General features: G+C 35.5%; 1 protein-coding gene and 1 long non-coding RNA gene across 4 annotated transcripts in view; both read right to left on the reverse strand.

Annotated features, from left to right (window-relative positions):
• Positions 1-25245, reverse strand: part of LOC149033233 (uncharacterized) — a 281299-nt gene that overhangs the window by 177545 nt on the left and 78509 nt on the right. The window lies entirely within an intron of this gene.
• Positions 9624-25245, reverse strand: part of LOC107071950 (netrin receptor UNC5C) — a 49865-nt gene continuing 34243 nt past the window's right edge. Inside the window, exons 3-12 of one of the 3 annotated variants that reach the window (XM_015331457.2) lie at positions 22885-23295; positions 22072-22353; positions 21803-21970; positions 20897-20929; positions 20219-20383; positions 19788-19829; positions 14965-15102; positions 13659-14156; positions 12028-12988; positions 9624-11461 (exon numbers count right to left, since the gene is read on the reverse strand). In XM_015331457.2, the coding sequence (XP_015186943.1) occupies positions 11290-11461; positions 12028-12988; positions 13659-14156; positions 14965-15102; positions 19788-19829; positions 20219-20383; positions 20897-20929; positions 21803-21970; positions 22072-22353; positions 22885-23295 (2870 nt within the window). In that variant the 3' untranslated portion in view covers positions 9624-11289. Of the gene's footprint in view, positions 11462-12027; positions 12989-13658; positions 14157-14964; positions 15103-19787; positions 19830-20218; positions 20384-20896; positions 20930-21802; positions 21971-22071; positions 22354-22884; positions 23299-25245 lie in introns of all 3 variants that reach the window. The other 2 variants (XM_015331441.2, XM_015331466.2) reach the window with 2 other exon arrangements.

Genomic DNA, 25245 nt, shown 5'->3' on the forward strand with positions numbered 1-25245 from the left:
CAATAAACTCTTATAAAATCAAGTTGGATCAGAAAAATATGATCGGATATAAAAAAAAATTTACTTGCTATATAGAAAGTCTTATAAAGAATAATATCATGCTGTGTATAACCTCGATACAACACGAGAAAATAAATGTACGTATTAAAAGTATCTATTTGCTTAATAAGGGAAGAGAAAAAAATATATTTTTTTTAACGAAACAGTAAAGTTGAAGCGAGTATCTCGCAATAATCCGCAATTTTATTCGACAGATTTTAACATTTGAATAAATATAAAAATAAGTTTATTTAAAAAATATTTTACACTGAGTATCATCACGAATGACGTACGAAAATAAGAGTAATAGAAAAAGTACCAATCTAAATATAAAGAAATAAAAAAAAAATAAAACAAATGTCAAAGATAGGTATGACGAAATTTGAAACGAGTCTCATTCGTGAAAATCATGACTCTAGATCAGTGGTTCCCAAAGTGGGCGATGACGGCCATAGGTGAATAGGTGAATTTTGGGAGTGGGGGAATGGCAATGAATAACTGTAAGCATGCGCTGCGTGCGCTGCTATACATTATTCACTAGTTGAGTGCAATAAAAGTCTTTTTTGAGTTACTAAAAAAACTAAAAAAAAAAAGGAAAACAAAGAAATTTTTTTTAGAGGGGCGATAAGTAATATTTTTTCTGGAAAAGGAGCGATAGGACAAAACAGTTTGGGAATCACTGTTCTAGATGATACAACATAAAAATCTGATCGACAAACAAAAATCCTTTAGAAGTCTGTTAAAAAAAAATAATTCACGCCTCTGGTACCATATCGAATAATTTCAAAAAGTAAAAGTCCATAACCAAAATACCCATCCAAGTATGAAAAAAAAGAAGGGAAGAAAAATGTCAAAGATCGGAAAGGGGTTTGAAGTTCAAACGAGTCTCTCGTAAAAATCTGCACCCTCAATGGTTCGCTAGAAGTAACAGAAAATTATCGCGACCACGTATCGTTCCCGAGAGGACTCTATCTCCCTCTCTTTCTCTCTCTTTTTTAGTTCTAGAGGTGGTGGTGGTAGTGGTACATTACTCGTTGGATAGACAAAAGAAAGTGAGTTGGTAAGGGGAGGAGAAGTGAGGGAGGAGAAAAGGGGGTCGGAAATGGGATAGGGTGGGGAAATTCTCGTGGTATTCGTTACTAATGGGCGTTCTATTTAGCAGCGCCCTTCGTCCTCGAGGGACGCGTCACGCGTCGCTGCGTTCCCAGCGCATCTACGCAAGCACAATGCTGCTTGCTTTTCGTCCTACCAACGGGGAGACTCTCTCTCTTTCTCTCTCTCTCTCTCTCTCTCTCTCTCATTTGATTTTGCTACTCTCATTCCATCGACGTCAAAAAGGAAGAGAGTCCAGAGGTCAGGAAATCGCGTGTATATGTGTGTGTACTTTTCTGTTCATATTCATAGAAACAACATATCCATGATGCATTTTCTCTTTCTATATTCTCTTCTTCTCTATCACTTTTTCTTCCTCTCTGAGCACGCGGTGACACTTTTCTAGAGGGTTAGACTTTGGTGTGTGCCCTCGATCAACGTCAATCAGCTGTTAAACAATGACGCGCCGTGCAAAGAGGATTTTATTGTATTGCGGAGAGAGCAAAGTTAGAGAAGCACAATGCGTTCTCCCATCGGGAACTCGAGTCAACCCCTCGTTTTCCTTTTCTTCCTATCTCTCTTTCTCTCTCCCTCTCTTTTTTTCTCTCTCTCTCTCTCTTACTTTTTTTCTGTCTTGATTTTGCTTCGTTTTTACTTTTTTTCTTTCTTTTTCCACTCTTTTCTTTGCCCTTCTTTATCCTTCACTTTTGACATGGATAGCCAGGAACTGTCGGGGACTCACAGAATGCACTTTTTTTGAAGATTGTTTTTATAATACGAAAAGACGACGGTGATATGAAACGATGAGACTAGAGGAGATTCAATATGTTTTTATGTGTGTGTGTGTGTGTGTGTGTGTGTGTATATATATATATGTGTGTATGTGTATGTATAAGTTAGTATGACATGGGGCACGTGTGCGAGACGGATCATTCGATAAAAAGAGATGACGAACGACGGATGAATATCGCACGAGGTTTCTAGAAAAAGATCGTCGATTCGTTTCGAGGGTTAAAAGGGAACTTTTGCAATGGGGTTAAGAGATGTACTTTGAGAAAAGGGTAAAACGTTTGTTAGCACGATTCGAATCTCTCAACGTTTGCAACGTTAATTGTTTGACGTTTAAACTAAACTCACGGGGTGAATTCGATCAATTCGAGAACAATATATCTGTATGTGTGTCTGTGTGTGTGTATATATGCTTAGGATAGTTCATAAATATTTCAAGTTCTAATTGCATCGAGAGAATTCTCATGAATCGTTTTGTTTCAGAAGAGGGAAATAAAAAGGGCGTCGTTTGGAGTGTAATGGTTCGTTTAAAGTGTTGACGCGTTGAAAACTTAAAAGTCTTATTTTAACAGTCAATGATCTCGACGAAAGCTGCTTTCTAATGCTATTATAAATACTCTTTCAAATCTGTTAATAATTTGCTGAATTTTATACAGAAATTTATTAATTCTTAAAATGATAAAACAATTAATCAACAAATGTACGAGTTCTATAATTTAATGATTTTCATTTTGTTAAAAATTATCTACCCATAGAACAATTCTTATACAATTATTTAAATTACTAAAATTCTTAATTTTTTTAAGTACTTAATACATGTACTTAAAAAAAGGGTTGTCCTTAATTTATATATCTTCATTGTAATATATTTAATTTAAATAAATTGAAAATAAATTTACTCAATTTCATATCATTTAAATTTTTAGAAAACGTAAAGTAAACCAATGGTAATGCCAATCAAACGCATGTACAAGATAAAGATAAGTATTTATTATTTATCATAAATTTATATAAAAAAGAAAAATAATATTGAAATTTAACCCACTTTCGTAAAACGATTCGATCTATATAAATTTATTTTATCGTATTACGTATATAGAAATATCGAACTTTCCCGTCTGTCGTAAATCCGCTTACTCTAACGCGACAGGCTGAGCTTGTTGCCGTTGCGATATTCCAAAGTGAGTCACCAATTTCGCGTGGGTTCGTCGTTGTTTGTCGTCGTCGTCGTCGTCGTTGACAACGAGAGAGCGGGTGTCCGTCTTGTTCTTTATCTACACTTTCGAGACTCCAGGGCAAACCCAACCGGTAGACTCGGAATATATATGTATGTTTTTAGTAGTGTGGGGGAGGTGGAGGAGTAAGAGAACAAAAAATAAGTACAAAAGAAGAAGAATAATCTGTTATGCTTCTTGACATAAAAAAGAAAAATAAAACCAGTAAAGTGAGGGGATGGAGATGGGAGGTGGGAATGAGGTACAAACATACACACAGATATACCAAATGTTTTAACAGAATATGTATTGTGTTTTCGCAAATGAAAAGAAACGAAACCGTTGATCATGGCTTTTCTTCTAAAACAATACAGGACGTAGGTAGGAGCGTGGTAAGTCAGTTAGTATAATCAATGTGTTCTTTTCTTTATTTACTTCTCGTATCGCGCCTTCCGACGGTTTTTTAACCAAGTATTCTCTATTTTCGTTCTGCCGGGAAAATTTAACGAAAAGAGGAAGAAAGACTTGCGGTAGATGAAACAAAGCCGTCTAGAATTTTTGAAGAATTGAGATACTTGACTCATTCCAGTGTACATTGTTGCGATTGTGGTTGCTTCGAGAATGTAAGTAATATATGGAAATTGGAAGATAAAATGAAATAGAAGTATAGAAATAGAAATAGAAAGAGAGAGAAGGAAATTGTTGAAAATACTTCCAAGCTGACTCTGTGTATCTAACGAATACGAGAAAAGCTTTTGAGTTCTTTTGAAAATCGAGACTAGAGTTAATTCAATGAATTCTCGGTCCCTTTTGAAATGGTCCTGAGTGGTTTTTGGACTGATTCAATAACCAAAGAATTTAAGGGTTCTCTTTCTCGATGTACAAAAATTTATCATAAGCTCAAAACTTATTTTACGATTTGAAAATTAAAAATGAACGATTCGACCGATTCCAGAAATCTCAGGAGACTCTTTCGAAATATTATTAATGGTTTAAATATCTTATTTAAATTGATACATAGATTATAATGAAATTTATTAAAAATGAGCGATAAAGGAATAACATTTTTCAATAGTAATGCATATTATTTATGGTTGTGTGTACCTCATGACAGCTTTATAAGAGGACGTACCAACTGGTCCATGTATTATGCACATGTTCGCGAAGGGTATACGCTTTGAAAGAACCGTCGTAATATTTACATGTATCTCTCGAGGATTTAGCTGAGAAGGATTAGAGGATTTCCTAGAGGCGAGAGAGAGAGACCATTTGGCCTACACCAAAAGTCAGACACCACACGTACTTACCTACGACGACGATCCTTATCCTTTCAGCGAATTCGTGAGATCCAACTTTTCAAAACGAATATGTATATAATTCCATTTCATTTTATTTTATATAGTCTTCTCTTAACATACCCTATTAATCTTAAAGAAAAATATTATCAAAATTATTTTCATTTATTTATATCCGAGTATCAATTATTTTTTTTGTTCTGTAGAATAGTGTAAATTAATAAATTGTGGATGTTAATAATCAATATGAAATTGTTAAAAAGTCTAAAATTATGTAATTAAAGGTTTAAAATTTGATAAATTCAGTTCTTAACTAGAAATATGACTAAACTGACAAATATTTGTTTTAGCTCTGAGGGTTATCTTTTAAATATTCTTAGAATGAGATTCTATGAGAGAATATAATACATTTTGCATATTAACAATTTGTATAAATTTAATTCTGAAAATTTTTTTCTGTGAATTTTTGTATGATTACAACTCAGTCAGTCCTGTTTTACAAATGATATCATACATGACGAACGAAGAAGATGTAATATTATTAATATATGTAAGTATCAAATTAGGTATCACTATAAGACAAAACCAACTCTATTTATTATTCCGATGTTCGAGATAAAACAGAATCGTTTATAATGCAAAGCTTTAATCGTTTCCACGTAGTGTTTACGTTGCTTCGTTAAGTAGACATTTATTTCTGCGAGCGAACGATACGACGTTTTAATGTACACAAAGTCTGAAGGAGGTGTAAAATTGCTTGACGTATGAATTGAGAAAGAAAGAGAAATAAAGAGAAAGAGAAAGAAATAGATTTTTTGAGAGAAAGAAAAAAGGAAAAGGAAAGGTGAATTCCCATGAAGTCATTGCTGGTGTAGCGTATCAAAGTGTCGTTGACTATCGCATGTATGATAAACAGTATCGCTGAGCAATAATCTTTCAACGCATAAATATTGCTACTTATAAAAACAAAGAATAAAAAAAAAACAAAAGTAAACAAAACAAAAGAGTTTGATAAGAATTAACAACGATTTTAAATTAAGCAAATTCATGGAGCAGAACTACACGTAGTTTTTTTTTCAATCGTTGCTCTTATCCTTTCTTTATTTACGTTTATTTCCGTAAGCATAATTTTTGTTAGTTCATTCATGAAAAAAAGCTTTGAGTTTTCTCAGCTATGTTTGACATTTCAGGAAACATTTCGTGATCGTATTCTTCGCACCCCTGGAAGCCACTTTACCGAGAAACTTTCGATACTTTAAACAATCCTAGCAAACACCAGCGATAATTACCTATCTGAGATTACTATGATGTAAATGTGAATGCATGTATCTAACCAGACATCAGTTTTCTTTATAACATTCCTGTTTAATTCGGATGAACGAAGAAATCTACGAATTAACATAAAAAACAATCTCGACACATTTAAACATATATATTATGAACTTTAATTAACATACTAAACGAAGAAAGATGATCTCACGTTTTTCAACACACACACACACACACACACGTGACGGCTTACGATCTTAAGTCGAACTAATTACACGAAACTTATTCAGTATTTACTGTGTGTATGTGATGGAATAAAAGAAGGATATATCTTTCAATCTATCGGCGTACTCCAATTAAATGTTTATCTCGATGGATCTTATCTTTCAATTACTTCGAGAAACTCATGTATACATGTAACTACAGTTGCATGCATGTTTCTCTCTCTCTCTGTGTATATATTTACTTATTTATTTACATTAATTACTGTTTTACCGATTGAGTGATAAAGTTGGTGAAAAAAATAACAAAAGGAATTAAACAATAATAAGAAAATAAGAAAAGAAAAGAGAGTAAGATTGACGCATTAAAATCACCGTAGGAAATCGTATCAAGCTTCCGTAGATCTTTAGACGACCTAGGGACACGCCAATGAGTCGTTAACCGTTGAACGAGAACGAACACGTAACGCGAGCAACAACAACGATCGTGATCGTAATTCAAATGCGTATCTCATGTGCTGTTGTATTTCTCCTCTTTTGTAACAGGGAATAATATAACTTCTCCTCTCATATGCGCACAAACACAATATCGAAACTAAAGTGCGAAGGGAAAGAGAAAGGATAATCGCCCAAGTTTGATTCTAATCTTTTTTTTTTCAAGATACCATCGAAAATATGTTTCTGGTAAAGATTACATGATGAAATTTGTTGGGCTATTCAATACGCCTACGATTTAGATTGTAACAATCGTAAAGATTGCTCTTTCTTTCTTTCTTTCTTTCTTTCTTTTTCTTTCTCTTTCTGTTAGGTGTAAATGGCCAATAAATTAACATATACGCGTTGAAAATTGCTAAAGGGCAATTAAATGTTAAATAATTATTCCGTTCTAAATGTTACGTCGGTAGATACGTTCTCGAATTTATTATGCGGAAAGTTTCAAAAAGTATTATTTTTTTCTCTTTTTTTTTTTTAGATTTAACGAGCGAATACGACTGAGAAATAGTGGAAAATATTTGATTTTGATTTAATGATATTTTTGTGGAATCTTTTATCTTTTTATAGAATTATTTTTTTATCTTTGTTTTATCGTACGGAATATATGATATTACAACATTAGATTGATCATAAAGTAATAATAATTTTAAATATTTTCCAGTTATTGTGTGTTTTTTTATTATACTATGGTAATAACTTCTTCTTTTATTATTATTATATCCATTGTCTTCAATATTGTTGAAAGTATGACCTAAAATCTTGTTAATATTCATTATTAATCATTCAACAGTTGTTTCATAAATTATTTTTGCACTAATAAAAATAGGAAAAACAAAAAAAAAAGAAAATGAAAAAATTGTCTTCCATTGTTACAGACAAGATGAAATAAAATGATAAGAAGGAAAAATCGTGTTCGCATTCTCAAAGAGGCGTTTTCAATGACGATTCAGCGTGCCAACGCGTCAGCAAGCATAGTGCGAATGGCAAGCGGCTATTGGAAGTTCATTGTAGACAAAAAAGAAGGGGAAGTAACTTCTTCCAAGAGGCTATTTTTATAGCGCTTAGTCTTTCCGAGCCGCAACATGCTGGAACACTTGAAAAACACTTGTATGCATTCCGTTACGTTTACGCAACTATATCGCTCGAGGAGAACCTGCGAGAAACGGAGAAAGAAGAAAAAAGAAAGCGTTTCAATGATACAGAAAGAGAAAGAAAATACGATAGTGTTCTCTCCTATCTTCTATAATTTCTAAAGTGGTTCTCCTTGATTTTTGTTTATATGATCTAGGCGTTCTACTTGACTAACTACATTTACCATAGTTTATTTGATACGTGAAAAATCTCGACGTTTTGTGTACCATGATTTACGCATAGAAAATTAGAAGATTTATTTTGCTTGTTTTAGTCTAGTGTCTAACTAGAAAAATAAATTTATGTTAGGATTTTAAACTTACCGTACGAGTCAGCAACTGAACGAAGCGTCCAGTTTCAAAAATTTAAGGTTCCAAGCGTTGAACTTTCAAAAAAATTTAATTACGACTCACTACTCGGTTCCATAAATTTTAACAACCAATTATTAAATCAACGAAATAATATTAAATTAAGAGTTCTAAAACGAATAAAAATTGTTTACAACTTGCGAAATTAAACTGTGTAGCTGTTGTACTCGAAGTCAAATTTATGACACAAAATTAAAATCGATTTATTCTTATTGACAAGAAATTCATCAAAGGACAGTGTATTAAGTTAGTCAAGTAGTCAGTTAGTAATTTGAGATTTCTACGTAAAAAGAAAGTAAAATAAGTAAGTAAGTAGAAAACGTGTAAAGTAGAAAGGATTCGTCCTCGTTCAAGGAAGAAACGAGCTTATATTTACCTTGATTCAAGCGATGTTAAAGTTGTATTCGTAAGAATATAACAGGCGGTATAAGAGAGTCAGGAAGATCGTAAAGCCTTGAGGCGTGTGGATAAAAAGGAAAAGTTGTCGAGTTATCTGTGTGGACTACGGTAAGCGAATTACGTCGACACCGTATAGATGTTGGAAAAAGGTTGTTGCGAAAAAGCTCGAGGGAAGAACCGTGGGTGGAGAAGAAAACGAAGACGAAGAAGAAAAAAAAGGGAAGGAGGAGGAAAAGGAAGAGGAAAAGGAGGAGTGTACGGCCGACTGGTATCGACATTTCAAAATTGCAACGCTCGACGTCCATTGTCACCCATCTTCAACGTCTTGGAGGCTTCCGTTAAGGTTTGTAGGTAAGTACGTACCTACTTTTCTTGAAGAAAAATCGTGAAACGTTTCTGCACCTTCTTCGCTAAAGCTACGGGATTGAACGATGAAGAAAAGGGGAAAAAGAAGGAAGGGAGAAAGTACGAAAAGAGACAAGATAGAGTCAGAATAATATATATACAGATATAGTCTGCCGTTGGTAGGTAGCTAGATAGCTACCTCCGAAGTTGCAGGAAAAATTATTGGCAAAGTGTCGATAAAAGTGTGTCGCTTTTCCCTCTTTCTGTATCTATAGATATATACATGAAACCTTTTCGATTAAGTTTGTTATTAAATGCGTTTTCGTTTCGATACTATTTCCAACAATTTTGTTGTAAATTTCATTGATTTGAGATAATGAATAAAGATAATTGAATACAAAGAATCTTTTTGTAACTATATATATAAATAAACCATTTTCGATTTTAAGTTTTTTATTAAATTCGTTTTAATTCCACGATTTCATGAATATCATTCCATTGAAATAATTTTAAATGAATATAATTGGCATGTAAACGTTATCGAGATGATCATGAACTAACATAAGAGAGAAAAGGGATTTGTTAGAAGAGGGAAAAGCTCTGAAAATCGACTATTTTCATGTCTATGCCATCCAATGATGGGCTCTAAGCCAACTCGTCGCACGTAGTAGTCATAGCAGTGGTAGACGTTTCCAACGTAGTTTTAGGGATTAAGGATCACTCGTATCGCATTAGTCTTAATTTATTTAAGCTTGTGAAGCGTATCGTGCTGTTGGAAGGATTTACGGTTACAGGTGGTAGGTGAGTTGTTCATTGAGAGAAAAAAAACGTAAAAAGAAAATAATAAAAATAAAAGAAACCGATTTGAAAAGGAAGACGGAAATGATTAATAAAGAGGAAAGGAGGGAAAATAGGGGATATGACAAACGTAGTGTTATCGATTAATCGTTGTTTTTCGAGAATGCCTGAGAGGTATACAAGAATATTTTATTCGTCGAAAGTAACAAATATACAATCCTTCCAAATAAATGGTAATTAAAACCATATACTCTGTAATTATAGTTCGTTTCACGCGACTATCTGTTGTGTTGTTTCATTTTCTTCTACTTTTTCTTCTTTCATTTTTTTTTTTTAAATTATAATTATTAGGTATTTTTGAAAGTCGATCACCGTGATTTTTCTCCCGTTTTTTTTTTGTTTCCTTTTATAATTAATAATGGCCGAAGCACGCGCTCATATTTTTTTTACGTAATAGCACGCGCGCTGCTGCCGTGTTTGAATGTGTATTATCGTACCTCTATACAATAAAACGTATAAAAAACACGATTTTATAAATTGTCCGAAGCAACATCAACGCAAGTTTGTGAGAAACACCTCGCAAGAAAGCAGAGAGCAATAAAATTTTGGCACGATTTATTTTTTCTGTCAAAACCAATTCGGGGTCATTCACTCGCGCGCGCGTTCCTGTATATATCCGTGTAACAAATAGATAAAGTATATTTATATATTTATATATATACGTTTTTTTTTAGGCGAAATGCGGCATCTATTTTCTTATTATATTCTTTTCTTCGCATTTCTTTCACTGCATTTCTTCTAAATTTTCACCCTTTCCTTTTTTCGTTATTTTTTTTTTTACTCACTGTGTCTATTATTTGTACACACACACACACACACACACAAACACACACATACACACATACACTCATCTATATATATTATAATTCTATATATGCAAATGTGTGTATATGCGTGTATGTATATGTATATGTATTTATATATAAACATTCATCTTTCTCTCTCTCTCTCTCTCTCTTTCTGTTTCTTTCTAAAATGATTAATCCATTTGTTTAAATCTGCGCGCGTATCTCTTAGTACGTAGCACGTATGTACACATATATTCATCTAAATGCACAGTCTCTAGTTAGCTATTAGCCATGATTATACACGGCACTTAAACTGACCGTTCATTTCGAGAGGGATCGTCTTTCCGTCAATTGATCTTTTCCACTATTATGTTTGCAACAAAAATATTGACAAAGAATATTTCGGATTCAGACGGATCTCTAAAAACGGTCTTTTAATATCCTTTTATTTTTTCTTCTTTCTCTTCTTCTTCCTCTATTATTTTCATTCCGCAAATTACGCTCTTATTTACAAGAAGTTAACAATGGCGTTAGTTTAGCGCAATCATTTAGCGACCGCGCACTAACAGAAATGTTAAGGCAGTGTTTTCGATTAGTTCGTTCATAGAACCACCACGTGCTCCTTCTTCTATCTCGGTTCGTTATTTTATCGACAATAATATCGATAGCGTATGTCGATTCATATCGTTATCATTTAATATTATATTATTAATTAATATTTATTATAATCATTATTATTATAATTATTATTTTTATGTTTTTTTTCGAAGATCAATTCGATGATCTGTAGTAGTGTAGTAGTAATAGTAGTAGTAGTAGTAGTAGGAGTAATTGTAGTAGTGTGGTAGTAGTAGTAGTAGTAGTACTAGAGGCCGAAGGGGGTGGTGTCCATCGTACGTTCGTAACTTTCACTCACTAGTTTCAAAAATGAAACGTCGAATTCGTTTGTAAAAAGTAGGAAATTAGATGAGCGACATTAAACGCGTTCAAAGCCAGGCTCCAAGCTGCGCTTCCAAAATCGTAGCAGCATCCGTCCTACCCATAACTCTCAAATGATTTAAAAGATCCGTGACAGCCGTTGGTTCTCTGTGCCTTGCTTCCCATAAATCGAGAATGTGTTCCGTCGGACTCGACTTTGTTGCAAAGTAGTTTATGTACCTGGGTCGGGAGACAGGAGAATAACGTTTATAGCTATTATTAAGAAAGTCACCAGGACGAGAGATAGATCGATTGATCGTTAACAAAGACGACGACGACAACAGCAATAATAAAAAAATTAATAACGTTGTCAAGCAAGTAAACGTGTTCGGAGATTCTCATGGATTGTCCGGAGAGCCATTAGCCGTACGGCGACTGAATGTTGATTGAGATAATGAAAGGGGAACAAATAATTAAGAAGATTTGTTTTTTTTTCTTTTTCTTTTATCCGATCAATCCGAACTAAACGGGTTTGCGTTACGCAAAGAGAGAAATAACACGATGTTGTAGATATCTTCGATGTATCTCTCGGTAGGTCGGTAATGGAAGAAAAACTCATTATCGTGTGACTAAGCGGAAAGGATGAGTTAATGAGAAAAAGTTAAATTGCTTTTTAATTGTATATACATTGAGATAAATAGCGAAATAAATGATAATGGTTTAGAACAGTATAGTTTTATTAAAGATTTGATTTTTTTAGGGAGATAAATAGATAGAGATAGAGAGGTGAATGGGTTATTACCAACCTGTCAACCTGCAGTCTCTCAGCCAACATTCTCCAGTCGTTGCCTAAAGCGTTAGGTGGGTCGAGGCACTGGCAAAGTTGTTTCCTGAGAGACCTGGTGAACCGAAACGGTCTGAGGGCAGTTGAATCGGTGGTTGCGTTATTAGCATGTCCGCTGCTGACGACGGTCACTTCTCTGAGAGGTCTGGTAACGCTGCCGGAGGAGATCAGTTGTTTCACGCCGTCGTAAACGATCCTGAAGACTTGCCTGGTATCAGAACTGCCTTGCGAGACTTGGAGTTTGTAGCTTCTGGTTGTCGTCGGGCCAAATGCGGTATCCAATCCGAATATCACGTGTTTCGTGTTCTCCTTACAATTCCATACGTCTCGAAATGAGAGCTCTTGACGCTCGGTTGGAGATTTGCTTTGCCACTCGTTACCGACTTCCTCTAGGCTGACGCAAAGAGGCTCCCCGTTGTCTTGGAACATCAGCGTACGCGGCTTGTCCAACAAGTAGCCTCTTATTTGCGACTCCCTGTCGACGATTGCTTTCATGGCTGCTTTTGTGTCCTCAACGGCATAAACTCTGACGCAACATTGACCCGCTTGGCTTGCAAACAATGCCAATCTCAGTCTTTTCGTGGCTATCGAATTCTCGCAACTTTGACCGGCGAGAACGTAGCCCCTGAGTTGTTCCGTAACGATGAATGCTTCCGCGTGATCGAGCTGCGTGAAGAGCGGAGTGTTGATCGTTTCGTTGCCCAACGTCAGCACTCTGCTCCACGTCACCACTACCTGATGATCCTTCGTCGACGACATCGACGAGCTCTCCTCAACATTTAGATTGTCCGAAGCCCATACGCTCAACTCCCAGGTTGCTGGGTGCAACATGGCGCAGTGTTCGAATTGTAGGATCACAGGTTTTTTGAAGGATGCCCTAGATGGACCACAGGTTACTACCGCCGATAGCTGCGTTATCCCGTCTGCGAGTATAAAACACAATGGTCTTTTTTCGATTTTGTCACGTGCAAAAGGATTTATAAGAATTAATTATCATTCCGATTAAAATCACGGCTTATTAATGAATAATAATTAAACATCATATCTGTCGATAAATTCAACGTTTCTCGTATATAACTTTATTTTCGAATAAATATCCTACGTGATATACGATAATATAATCCAGATTTTCGACGGACAACTGACATTACTGATGCAAACGTATTTTTCTTTTTCTTTTATCCTTCTTGTTTTCTCTAGGATCAATTAAACACCAAAATAAACGTCGATCATATTTTCATATCTCATCTCGCGGAAATATAAAAATCCGTTTTTGCACCGAATAAAATAAATGCTGATCCCACGTCGATCACAACAATCGACGTTAACAATTACATCGAATATTACTTTGGGCAATCTCTCGAATGTGAGTCAACGAAATTAGAGTACTAATTTGATTTATTGATATTGCGAAAAAGGGTGCCGTAGTGGATGGGAGATAAAAGCTATAATGCGATCGAATTCGTCCGGGGAAATATTCGCTTTTTCGTTGTCACCATTTTAAAGAGGAATATTCGAAAGGATAAAACTTGAAAATATTTTCTTTTTTTTCTGTTTTTTTTTTTTTTTTTTTTTTTTTTTTTTAACACTTACCAGGTAATCTAGGCCTGAAACGATCTTCGTTGAGAACCGCCAAATAGAGCTCCTCTCTGAGAGTTTTGGGTACTGCTCCTTCTGGTACGGACATTGAAATTCCAGAATCCGGAAGGACCAATAAAGCACCTCGTGTGTTGACCGCAGCTCTGGCTACGTTTCCAGCTTCGAGCTTGGGCAACCTAACGCTTTCTGATGCAACGTTGTAGGTAGAATCCGAGGATGGGTAAGAACTAGTGACGCTGTTCTCGCTGTCGGAATGGATCTGCTTGTCGCTGCAAGATTCTTGCGTCGATGTTGAGGGAGTCGGTGACATCGGGGAAGGTTGGGGGGCGATTGATAGGTGGGGCACGTCGTAGTGGTGCTCCGAGAGGGATCTCGACATCGACAGCTTCGGGTCGAAAGGATACTCGTAACAAGCCGGCACGCTCGTCGCCGTCACGTCCGGTTGTAGGCTCAACTTCTTGTCCTGGTCCGGGAAGAACTCCGGCTGGAATTCTGAAACGCACACGGCCGAGGCACGGCTCGTGGGTATCTCTGCGCGCTGCGGACAGATCCCGGCAACGATACTGTTCCGATTCTTACGCATCTTTTTCTATTACCGGGATACTTCCCAAAGTCCTTTTTGCATTTTAAACGCTTCTTAAAATCAATTCTAATCTTATTTTGGTCTGCCATTTAAAATAAACACTATTAAAAAATTCACTAGTAAATTTTTATTTCCAAATCGTTTAAAGAAAGTACTTTATTACGATCGTAACTTGATAAGTACTTTCGTGTGTATAAGATTTATATTGATTCAAATTTTTTAAAAGTGCGTAAGGACTTTACAAAGATCCTGCGTTACCAAATAAGCACTCGCGCCCCCGTTTTCTATTGATCTTTCCATTGTTTCCATCTAAACGTGGAACAATTTTACTATAATGTTTTAGTTAATACAAGAAAGATTAGAAAAAGAAGAAGAAGATGTAGAAAAAAACAATAAAATATGTATAAAAAAAAAAAACAACGCGTGAGAACCAGCAGACAAGTATTTTGCCCTGTAATTAAATTGCGTTCCAAAAGCGTTCTCCACGATTTAGAAACGAATGGATTTAAATAGAAATTAATTAAATTAGGAGAGCGAGTGCTTTTGGATTAATCAAGCTTCGAAATAGTATCTTGCCTGCTTTTTTTCATCGCCGTGTACGCGAATAGATGCGTGAAGCAAATAGGAGATTAAGGAAAATATTTGTGAAAATAAAAAAAATATAAAAACATATGAGCCGAATTTTGTTTTACCTTTCCTTTTTTTCTAAATGCTTACCATTACGTGCCATGGAGTAAAGCGAATGATCTCGACCTTTTCTTCGTAATAACTTAGCTAGGAAAAATGCGAGACCACTGATAACGAGACAAGCCACCGTTAATCCAATATACAGTGCCACGTCCATCTGACGATTCGCTATAATCAAACGAATAAACAAAGCTCAATGTCGTTACTTTCAAAGAACAAAATGTTAAACAATTGTATAATTTAAATGATTTCAATATTATACCGACATGATTTAATTGTTAGAATGGGCGTATAATTGAATAGGATATGAAAGGACGTTCTATGAATATTCAAACATTTCGTGCATTATACATTTACCGTAATGGTATATGTATTTAGTTGAAATGTATGTTGCATATGTAGATATGCATTATATGCAAACATCAATGTCATGTATGTTTCAATTCCATGCAACACGGATTTACTTTTAGACCGAATTAGATGTATATCTAATATAGTTAATATGCAAAGGAACTTTAATTAACTATTAATTGCATCTAAAAATGTTTAATTAATTATTTAGTATTCTTAAGAGACTCATTAAATGAATATAATTTTATTTGCTTTATTAATATCAAAGCAACCGAGTTGTTTTAAGTTAAATATAATTTTTTTAAATACAATTTTCTTGTATAGGTCGAATTTAAAGACCTGCAATATAATAATTTAAAATGAACATAAAATAAGATAAAAAATCTAATTTCATCTATCGTCTGTATGTATAAGAAAAGATCGAGTCTGGACGTTTGTATACATAATGTAAGAGTAATACAATAATGTAGTTTCTCAGATAGTACGATCACTGAAATAGGTGTCTATTCGTTACTCAAAGTACTTACGAGGGACTTGAATAACTCAAACGAATAACAAAACGAAATTTCTCAAAAACGTCGGAGTCAGCTCATGAATATTTTATAGATAAACTTTTATTTGTTTTCTCCATTTCTTTTTATTTCTGCTTCAGAGGAAGGAGAATTTCTTTCACACAGTCTGTATGTGACACAAAGATGCCGTTCGAGAATGTTAAACGTTTCTTGTGTCGCTAAATATTACGAGAAGTCGTAGAAAAGTTTTAAGGTTCCTTGGCCATTTACGTGCCACAACACGTCATGGATTTTTTTTCCTTTTCTCACTCTCTCTCTCTCTATCTCTCTCTTTCCCTTTTTCTGCTTTTAAAAACTTTTTCTTCCGTTTTATGGTTTTACAACGTGCCCGTTATTTTCTAAGCCAATAAAGATTGAAATCGTTATTATCACGACAATTAACAAGAAACGATCAAAATAAATTCTCTTAGTTCGCAAGAAATTCATAATATTAAATTATCAGATAAATAATAGAAAATATTTTCTAACAAAGAAACGAGTAAAAACATTGTAATCTGTTTACACCCTATATTCAATCAAAAGCCACTAATACAGATTAGCATAAATGTAGGAAAGTTTTAAGTGTAGAAGAATAAACAGAGATAAGCGTGTAGGCGACGAAAGAATAAGGGACAAACGAACCGATGGTCGAAATAAAGAAAAACGGTGCGTGATCTGTCTTTGTAAGTTGTGTAAATTGTGTGTGTAAGTCTGTCTGTGTGATTTTGGAAGGTTCTCGAGCGATATCAATGCTTTGTTTATTGCATAGGACCAGGCGTTTGGAAAATTCGAGAACCGCGTGAGGATGGATATAAAGGGACGGGAATTGAGTCAAAGAGTAGTCGTAGTCGTGGTCGCAAGTTGTCATCAGTCGTTATTAAGTTGTAAGAGTGCAGTTGCTTATATCAGTTGTTATCGTAAGATTGTGAAGCTATTATTGTACTTTTTCTAATACCTATTTTAAATATATCTTATCAGTAGGATTAAACTGGTTGTATGTTAACCTCGCATCTCTAGCCCAAACCAAATTCCTACATAAATGTTAGTTAATGACATTTGTCTAAACATAGACGATTGATGAAGAGACGAAAAAATAAATAGAACCCTTTTCTTATAACACGATGTATTCCGAAGTAAAAAAACATTTGTATTAAGATTTATTTAATATTTAAAAATACTATTTATATACGTGCGACGCGTACTGCGAGTCAAGATTTATTTCAACGATTTCGAATATCCCCCATACCTACAGAAAAATTGTCAACAGAAGAAATTCCTGAAGCAACACGCGCCAAGCAGGAGAACAGCAGCGACAGCATCCCTTCTTTCACAAAACACCGTTAAGCTTCTTCCAATTTTAGAATGTCAAAGACACGCGAGGTTGTAACCCTGCTACGTGACTTTCGAGCCCTGACTTTTCTTCCTCCTAAACTTCCCCCTTCTCCACCTCTCTTCCTCCTTATACCCCTCCTCTTTATCTTCCTATATCTTTTCCTTTTCTCTTATAGGATCATTTTCGTCTCGTTGTCGCATTTCTGTATACGTATCATACTCTATCTTTCTTTCTCTTTAAAGACACGTGCCTCGAACATCAATAACTCCTCGCGTACGAGAACGAGTAGCATCGTTCGAAAGTATTCGAAGGAAAGATTTTCAAAATGCAATAGTTCCACGTCGTTAGACACTAGACGTAAGAAAATGAGATCGGAAGTGCGTGTGCTGCTTCCACCCTATCTTCAAAACACTCGTAGTTATACGCGTGTACACGCATATAATGTCTGTGTGTGTATGTGAGAAGAGAGAGAGAGAGAGAGAAAGAGAGAGAGAGAAAAAGTAACTTCTGGTGGGGATGCCAGGATTTATTTTCTTAACCACAATCGATTTACGTTCGGTCCCATCTGTGCTACGACGTCGTACGTTGTAGCATGATAATAAAACTTCTGTTCATATAATGTTCCATTTTAAATCAATAACGCGCGAGATAAAACCTTTATTAATATTAATTTAGTAAATGGAAAAACCTATACGAATAAAATTTTCTCTATAAATAATGCTTTCATTCAAGGACGAGTATTTAATTTCACAAATATTTCTGTTATTTGCATCGATATACCATTCCAATCATAGTTTAAAGTCACTTTTGGGACAATCGAAGTCACTTCGGAATTCAAGAGGGTAGTTTTGGTCTTCCAACTTCTCCTCTTTCTTCTTATATTATCTCTCTATCTTTATCTTTCTTTCTCTTTCTCTTTCTCGTCTAAATGTCTCACAGAAGTGTAGGTATATATCGGAGACCACGGTACAGAATAATGGCACTTTATTTGCATGCACGATCAATTTCCCCCTACCATCTAAAGGGCGTAACGGCTACCGATTACATAATTTTCTTCGATATTAAAGGCAACCCTTAGCAAGGCACGAAGGGACCCGAAGGGAGAGTAGTGTATGTCGTCGAGCCTACGCTTATATCGCGTGCAACTTTGATGTGCCCTTCGCTCGATAGAATCGTCGAGATTCATGGTGAGAGAGAGGAGAGGGTGAAGGGAGAAGGGTTTCGTTCGAGCGACTGCATCTACGCGGACCACCCTCGAGACTACCACCAGCTATAGGCTCATTGTTACGATTGTTTGGCTCCGTAAAGCTCGAAGGGAGCTGATCGTTCTCCCATAACTCCCTTTTCCTTTCCCAGCGTCAATAATTAACCAGTCGCGTAATTAAATGTAAATATTCGAGAAGAAAAAAAAAAGTTTAGGCGCGCTAGTTTACCTACTCCTACCCCACACTTTACGGCGACCAAATTATTTTCTCTCTCTCTCTCTCTCTCTCTCTCTCTCTCTCTCTTTCTCATAACTTTGCTCTAATTTGTATATCGAGAATCTCATAAAAAATAACTCGATGAGATTTTTTTTCGACATTTCGTCCGCTTCCTGTTCAAATATTCAGGTATTCAAAATCACATTGAACGAAGAGAATTAGCGAGCTAAGAATTTACATTTACCCTTAGGCAAGCTCTCCTTTTTCCTATCTACTCCTTTTTATTTCTTCTTACTCCTCCTACTCTTCCTACTTCTCCTACTCCACCTTCTTCTTTTACTCCATATTCTCGTTTAAACATGCTTCCGTGATTTTAATAATCGTTTGTGTAGATATTAATAGTACCTACGTAGTATCTAAGTCGATGTTGATCAAGACCTCTTACCAGTAGTTTCTCTCTTTCTCTCTCTTTTTCTCTCTTTTCTTCTCATTATTTTATTTAAATTCGTCGAAAGCTTTTCAGAATGAATATAAAGTATAGGTAAGATTCAAATGGTATCAGATCAGAAAGAGATAGGATAGGAACTTTTAGAGAATATAAATGGCGTTCACCGGGCGTGAAGAATTCATCCAAGAATGTCGTACGACGGGTTAAGAACATTTTCTTTGCGGTCCAACGGTCGCACCCCGATTTTCATAGCACTTGGAACTTCTACCTTAACTCCTCCAACTATCTATCTTTCTCTCTTTCTTTCTACTTGTATTCTATTTTTATTTTTATTTTGGTTATTATTTGTATTCAATGTTTTTTTTTTATCCTACGTTCATTTTACTTTATTTTTTTTGTTTTGTTGAATTTGTTGTTTTCCTTTTTTCTTGGAACTGGTAATAGCGTGTCGTCTTGATTCTTTGCAAAGCATATAGGTACTATATATATTTTTACATAGCTATATACAAATCCGGAACGAATCGGAGGAGGGTCGGTACATTGCGCGAATCACGGCTTATCTAATCGAGAGAGACTTCCCTCCTGGACTCTCGTAAATGCACCGTGACGAGGAACGCGCGTGCGAATGAAATACGCGACGAAAGAGAATTAACGGGTCCGAGAGAGCTCTAGGAGTGGCATTGTCATATGCATATTTATAGATATTAGAAAGAAAGGAAATAGATTTTTAATTTTTTTTGTTAACTCACCTTCTTCCGTCAAGTGCGCGCCACCCATCTTCGCGTTACCAACTGAAATAGAAAATAGTCACAACTGTATTTAAATTTATTCTATGATTTTAAACATTGCTTTTTTCTTTTTTATGGTTTATTCATTATTCATATCATTATTAAAAAATTAGGAATTTTAAATATAATTATAGGGCTACTTATTAATATATAGGACGATTACTGATATATTATTTGTAATATTATTTATTGAAAATATTAACAAAAAATATTTAAATTACTGATTCAAACAAATAGCAAACTCTATAAATATTTTATATAATGTTTTAAAATAAAAATTACTTACAGTTATTAACCTTAAAAATGTGATAATTTTCGGTACATCATTTTAATGTAATTTCTTAGATAAGATTACTGGAATATGAAAAAAATGTGATATTTATTATACTTACCGTTGCATATGCCGCCAGTGCAATTGGCCACGCTGATGTCTTTTCCTTGACATGAACGGCCTCCATAACTCGGAGGTGGTTCATCGCAGGATCTTCTTCTCGTGTGCGTGCAGTCGGTCCCGCATATGGACCACGCCGACCATCTGGACCATCCACCATCGACGACTGGTACAAACAAATAAAAAAAAATGGAAAAGTGTGTCCCGTAGAGTCGTTAAAACGGCAATGCATTCGATCGATACGAAACGTCGATAAAAACTTCCACGAGGTTCTTGTAAAAGTATCATTCACGTTCGATATCGATATTCGTTCGTGGTTTTATTGCCGTTTAATCTGCTCGTTAAACGTTTCTCTTTTTTTTAAATTTTTTTGCTTTTTTTGTTTTATAGAAGGAACATTTACTTGTATTATACCTTCAGTAATTGATTTATAGCGCGTATCTTTCGTCTTTAAAAACGTTAGACATGTTTAACACTAAACCTACTGACAGTTTATATACACCGATTTTTATCATAACCGGTCTTCAATAAAATGTATTTCTTCGTACGATTAAATACTGACTTAAATAATATAATTATAATTGTAAAGTAAAATGAAGAAAAGCAATAACATCGAATGCAGAATTCAGTGGTACTTTTTTAATGTTAAAGCATTTAAAACCTAATAATAAAAACTTACCCATAGTATTGGTAAATTCCTCTAATGTACCCGCTGTTCCAACAAAAGCAGCAGAAAAGAAGAAAGAAGAAAAAAAGCGTTACGCTCTCGTAACAAACGAGAACTTAATTTTAGCGGAAAAATAAAAACACGTAGTTACATGTAACACGAATATTAGTATTTTAAAGTTAATACGAGTTTGTACTACTGTTTTTGAAATGTCGCAACATTTTTGAAAAGTGAATGGTGGTAAAGAGACCCGTTATTATAAGATGACCGCGAACACGTAAGAGATGTATTCATGAGAGAAAAAGATCGTAAATCAAGATGAGAGAAGGAGAGAGAGAGAGTTTTCTCTCTTCTCAGCATTAATAATATCGGCTTGGCAAGGTAAAACTTGCTTGGGTCTGACGTCTACGCTGCGACACAGACTAGGATAAGAAAAGGAAGACGACCTCCGCCAACGCTTGCTTACACATTAACTATCTTCAAAGACGTCGCCTAAGGTAGGTATAGAATGTAGTGAAACTGCAAAAGGATGGACAAGAAAGAGCAGAGAAAGAGGAAAAGAGGAGAGAAGAAACCCCCCACGAAGCTGAAAGCACGTCAACGTTAGTAAGCGAATTGTGAAAGCTTTTTACGATGCACACGTGATGTTAGGTATTACATCCTACAATTTTTTTCTCTTACAACCGACCCCACGCATGAATAGTTATTATTATTATCATTATATATTATTATTATTATTATTATTATTATTATTATTATTATTATTATTATTATTATTATTATTATTATTATTATTATTATTATTATTATTATTCTTTGCTTTTGCACACAATCACGGTATATGCAATTGTCATCAGAAGCCTATAAAGCAATTAAAATAAGTGCATATTATAGTCATTTGATGATCATACAACTTACCAGGACAAGCCGCGTTGCAGTCCATTTTCTGTTGACCCGGTCCAAGACATGGTTGACCACCGTTCATGGGTGCCGGATTCGTGCACGTTCTTGTTCTTTTCTGGCCACCTTTCGCACATCTCGAATGACATTCCGACCAAGCAGACCAGGAAGACCAACCACCGTTCACTGGTAACATAATAATTAACAACTCGTCGATTGGTGATAATTAGGAAAGCCGACGTTAAAAGAGTAGAGTGAAATATTAATTGCAGAATATACAATCTTACGGTATACTGTTAGGCTAACTGGATCGCTTAACCGTTTGGCTGCTATGTTCTCAGCGACGCAGGTGTAATTAGCTTGATGGCTGAGTTTTGCTTGACCAACAAGAAGATGTCCTTCGCTAGATACTAGAAGTGTGTCCGAGTCTGCATCAACTGGAACGTTGTTTCGTAACCAATAAACTCGTGGCGGTGGTACACCCAAAGGTGCTAAACATCGAAGTTCAGTACTGTGACCGGCTTCGACCGAAACCGAGTACGGTGGTGACTCGAATTGTTTTTTCAGGTCTGGAATCAAATAAAATAGTGCTTGGTGTCGATAAAACTAAAGGAAACAGTATCATGAAAATGCAAATGTGGTTCAAAGTTCACATCAGAGGGTAAGAGAAATGAATTGAGTGCGAAAGCTGCTTTAAATTCAATTCGAAAATGTATGCGTTTCGGTGATTCTGTTAAATGAAACTTTGTCCGCTTCGTTAGTTGCGTAACTCTAAAATTGAACAAGTGGTTCTTCCTTAAATTGATTCTCTTAGGAGCTCCTCCGTTAACTGATTCTCCTCGCATTGTCTTCTGTTAAGGAGCGGAATTAAATAATGACATCACTGCCAGGAGAATCAAGATAATTACGTGGGGCGAAGACGAAATAAGACGAATAAAGTCAAAGCTCGCGTTTCTTGTAGTACACAACGATCGCATCATCTTCTTTAACTTTTATTATCGTGTGCTTCCTTCAAAATGATAACACATTATATTATTTGACGTAAAAATGAAAAAAAAAGAAAAATAAAAATATTATAAAATATAATCAATGATACTTACAAGCAACATCGATTACCGCTGGTTGACTCTTGATCTGTCCGGAACCGGACCAAGCGACGCACTCGCATTTGAATTTATCTTTTCCAAAATATTCCTCGATATGGTCCCTGGTAATGTTAAGTTCACAATCGACGATTCTCGTTCCGGTTTGAGGATCAACGAAGTCCTGTTGGACCGAGTCATCGGCTCTATCGTTGTTACAACGAAAATAAATTTGCAAAGCGTGAGCTGCTTTGCAACGAAGAGTGGCAGGTTTGTTCTTAACAACGAAAGAGTTGACCGGTTCGGTTAGAAATACCGGAAGGTGTCCGCCCCCTTCCGATATGAGTTCAGTATCGCTGGCGATAGTAGCTGAAGGCACGTCATCTTCTTCGAGTAGATAAGAATCATCGTCCTCCGCGGCGTCCCCGCCTTCTGAAAGAATTTACATTTTAGAATATTATATACATTTAAATGTTAGAATACATATTTTATAAATAATTTAAAAAAAAAGATAATACTAATTCACTGGGCAAATAATAAATACGAATGAAAATCTTTGAATCGTAAACGTGGGTAGACTCGAATCAATCGGGATATCGGCCAATACATAATAAATTCGTGCAATCCGATTATCGGATTACCGAGTTGCCGAGCAGAGAGACTAATGAAAAAATGGTAGTGCAGTCAGTCATTTGAATACTAAACAGGTTCGGTAATGGCGCTTGCCGATAGTAAAATACGTACGATCTCGAGTCATTAATTTCATCGAGAATGTTATTCACGTAGCGTACACCTACCTATCGGAATCGTGAAAATTCTATATTCGCTTGTCAACAATGCCGTGCCTCCTGGTAAATCCTGACGGGACGGTTGGCTATTAATGCCGCAGTTTCACAGTATTCCGTGCACTCTGCACTCCTCTACTCTACTTTACTCTCGAAATCTCTTTCCCCCTTCTCACTCTCTCTCTCTCTCTTTCTCTCTCTCTCTTTCTCTCTCTCTCTTTCTGGTAGTTCTGCTAACACGTTGGCTCCGAACAATCGCGGTACTGCAACTGCAGTAATGAATTTTCGGATTTACGCGGCGCCACCGGTGCACCAAGCTCTCGATGTATTTTCCGCCAACGAGTGGTTATCCCCGTGCGACATTTGGCCGGGGGCCACACTTTCCATCGTGATAACCGTGTACCACCTACCTTCAAACCCTCCACTCTCTATTCTTTTTCTATTCCTCCTTCCACCTCTTTCTATTCCTCATTCTATACCTCACCTTACCGCCCCCAACTTTAAACTCGCAAATTCTACAAAAACACAACGCGATAAACTCACTTTTTCCATTTTCCCTCTTGCCTTTATTTCCTACCTACATTTTTCTTTATTTTACTTTTTTTTCATGCATCCATAAACCCTTTTGATTTGTTAATACGTGTCCTGTCAGATGTTTTGTTTTAGGAAATACGATCGATATCATAAAAACGTGGAAGAATGTAACGATCGAAACTGTAGTTGACGTTGAACGAATTTTTGTTTCCCTAGTTTTCTTTTTAGGGTAAAAAAAAAGGAGAGAGAAAAAAGGAATGAGAGATTGACCGCAGGATTCATGCTTTTATTTAAAAAATCTCTACGTTGTTTTGTCTCTGATAAAATATTTTTCATGGAAATAATCGTGTATTTCAAAGGTTACAAAGTTTAGTATTTGTAATGTACTCATATAGATGCCACCAAACATCGTTCACTATGAAAGAGAGAAATAGAAAAAAAGAGAGAGAGAGAGAGAGAGACTTTTTTCTATTCCATTTGTGAACATCGATATCTCTCGGTTTGGATGTCTGACTCTCTTCTGTAGAAACTTCCATCTCTGATATAAAAGTATCTCGGCGAGCGACGTTTTTAACGTACTTTCAATATTACAAAACTTTCCGATCGATAAAAGTAGACGAAGTAAAAGAAAAAGAAAAAGAAAAAGAAATAGAAAAGGAATAAGAAAAAGAAGAAGAAGAAGAAAAAGTAAGAGAAGATTTCTTGGGTGGATTTTAATAAGCGTTTGCTATCCTCTCAATGCCTTCACCGAAGAACCGCCCTTTTCTCTGTTTCATTATGAACGATGAGTAGGTACACCCTCGAAACTCAAACTCCTAGCCCATTTATCACACAAAATTATTTCAAACGAACGTTTGTAAATTGGGATAAAAGAGAAAGAGAGAGAGAGAGAGAGAGGGAAAGAGAGAGTTATTTTTAAAATTAATGATATGCAAATTATATATTTATTCTTCCGAATATCTTCTTCGAGATGATAAACAAGATATATTTCCTGACTTGTACGATATGTGTACATAAAACATTATTATTCCAAATTTTATCAATAATCGAGCATTATTCA

Source organism: Polistes dominula, unplaced genomic scaffold (assembly GCF_049000335.1).
Source record: "Polistes dominula isolate Pdom_NZ unplaced genomic scaffold, Pdom_raw_medaka contig_15, whole genome shotgun sequence".
Taxonomy (NCBI): Eukaryota; Metazoa; Arthropoda; class Insecta; order Hymenoptera; family Vespidae; genus Polistes; species Polistes dominula.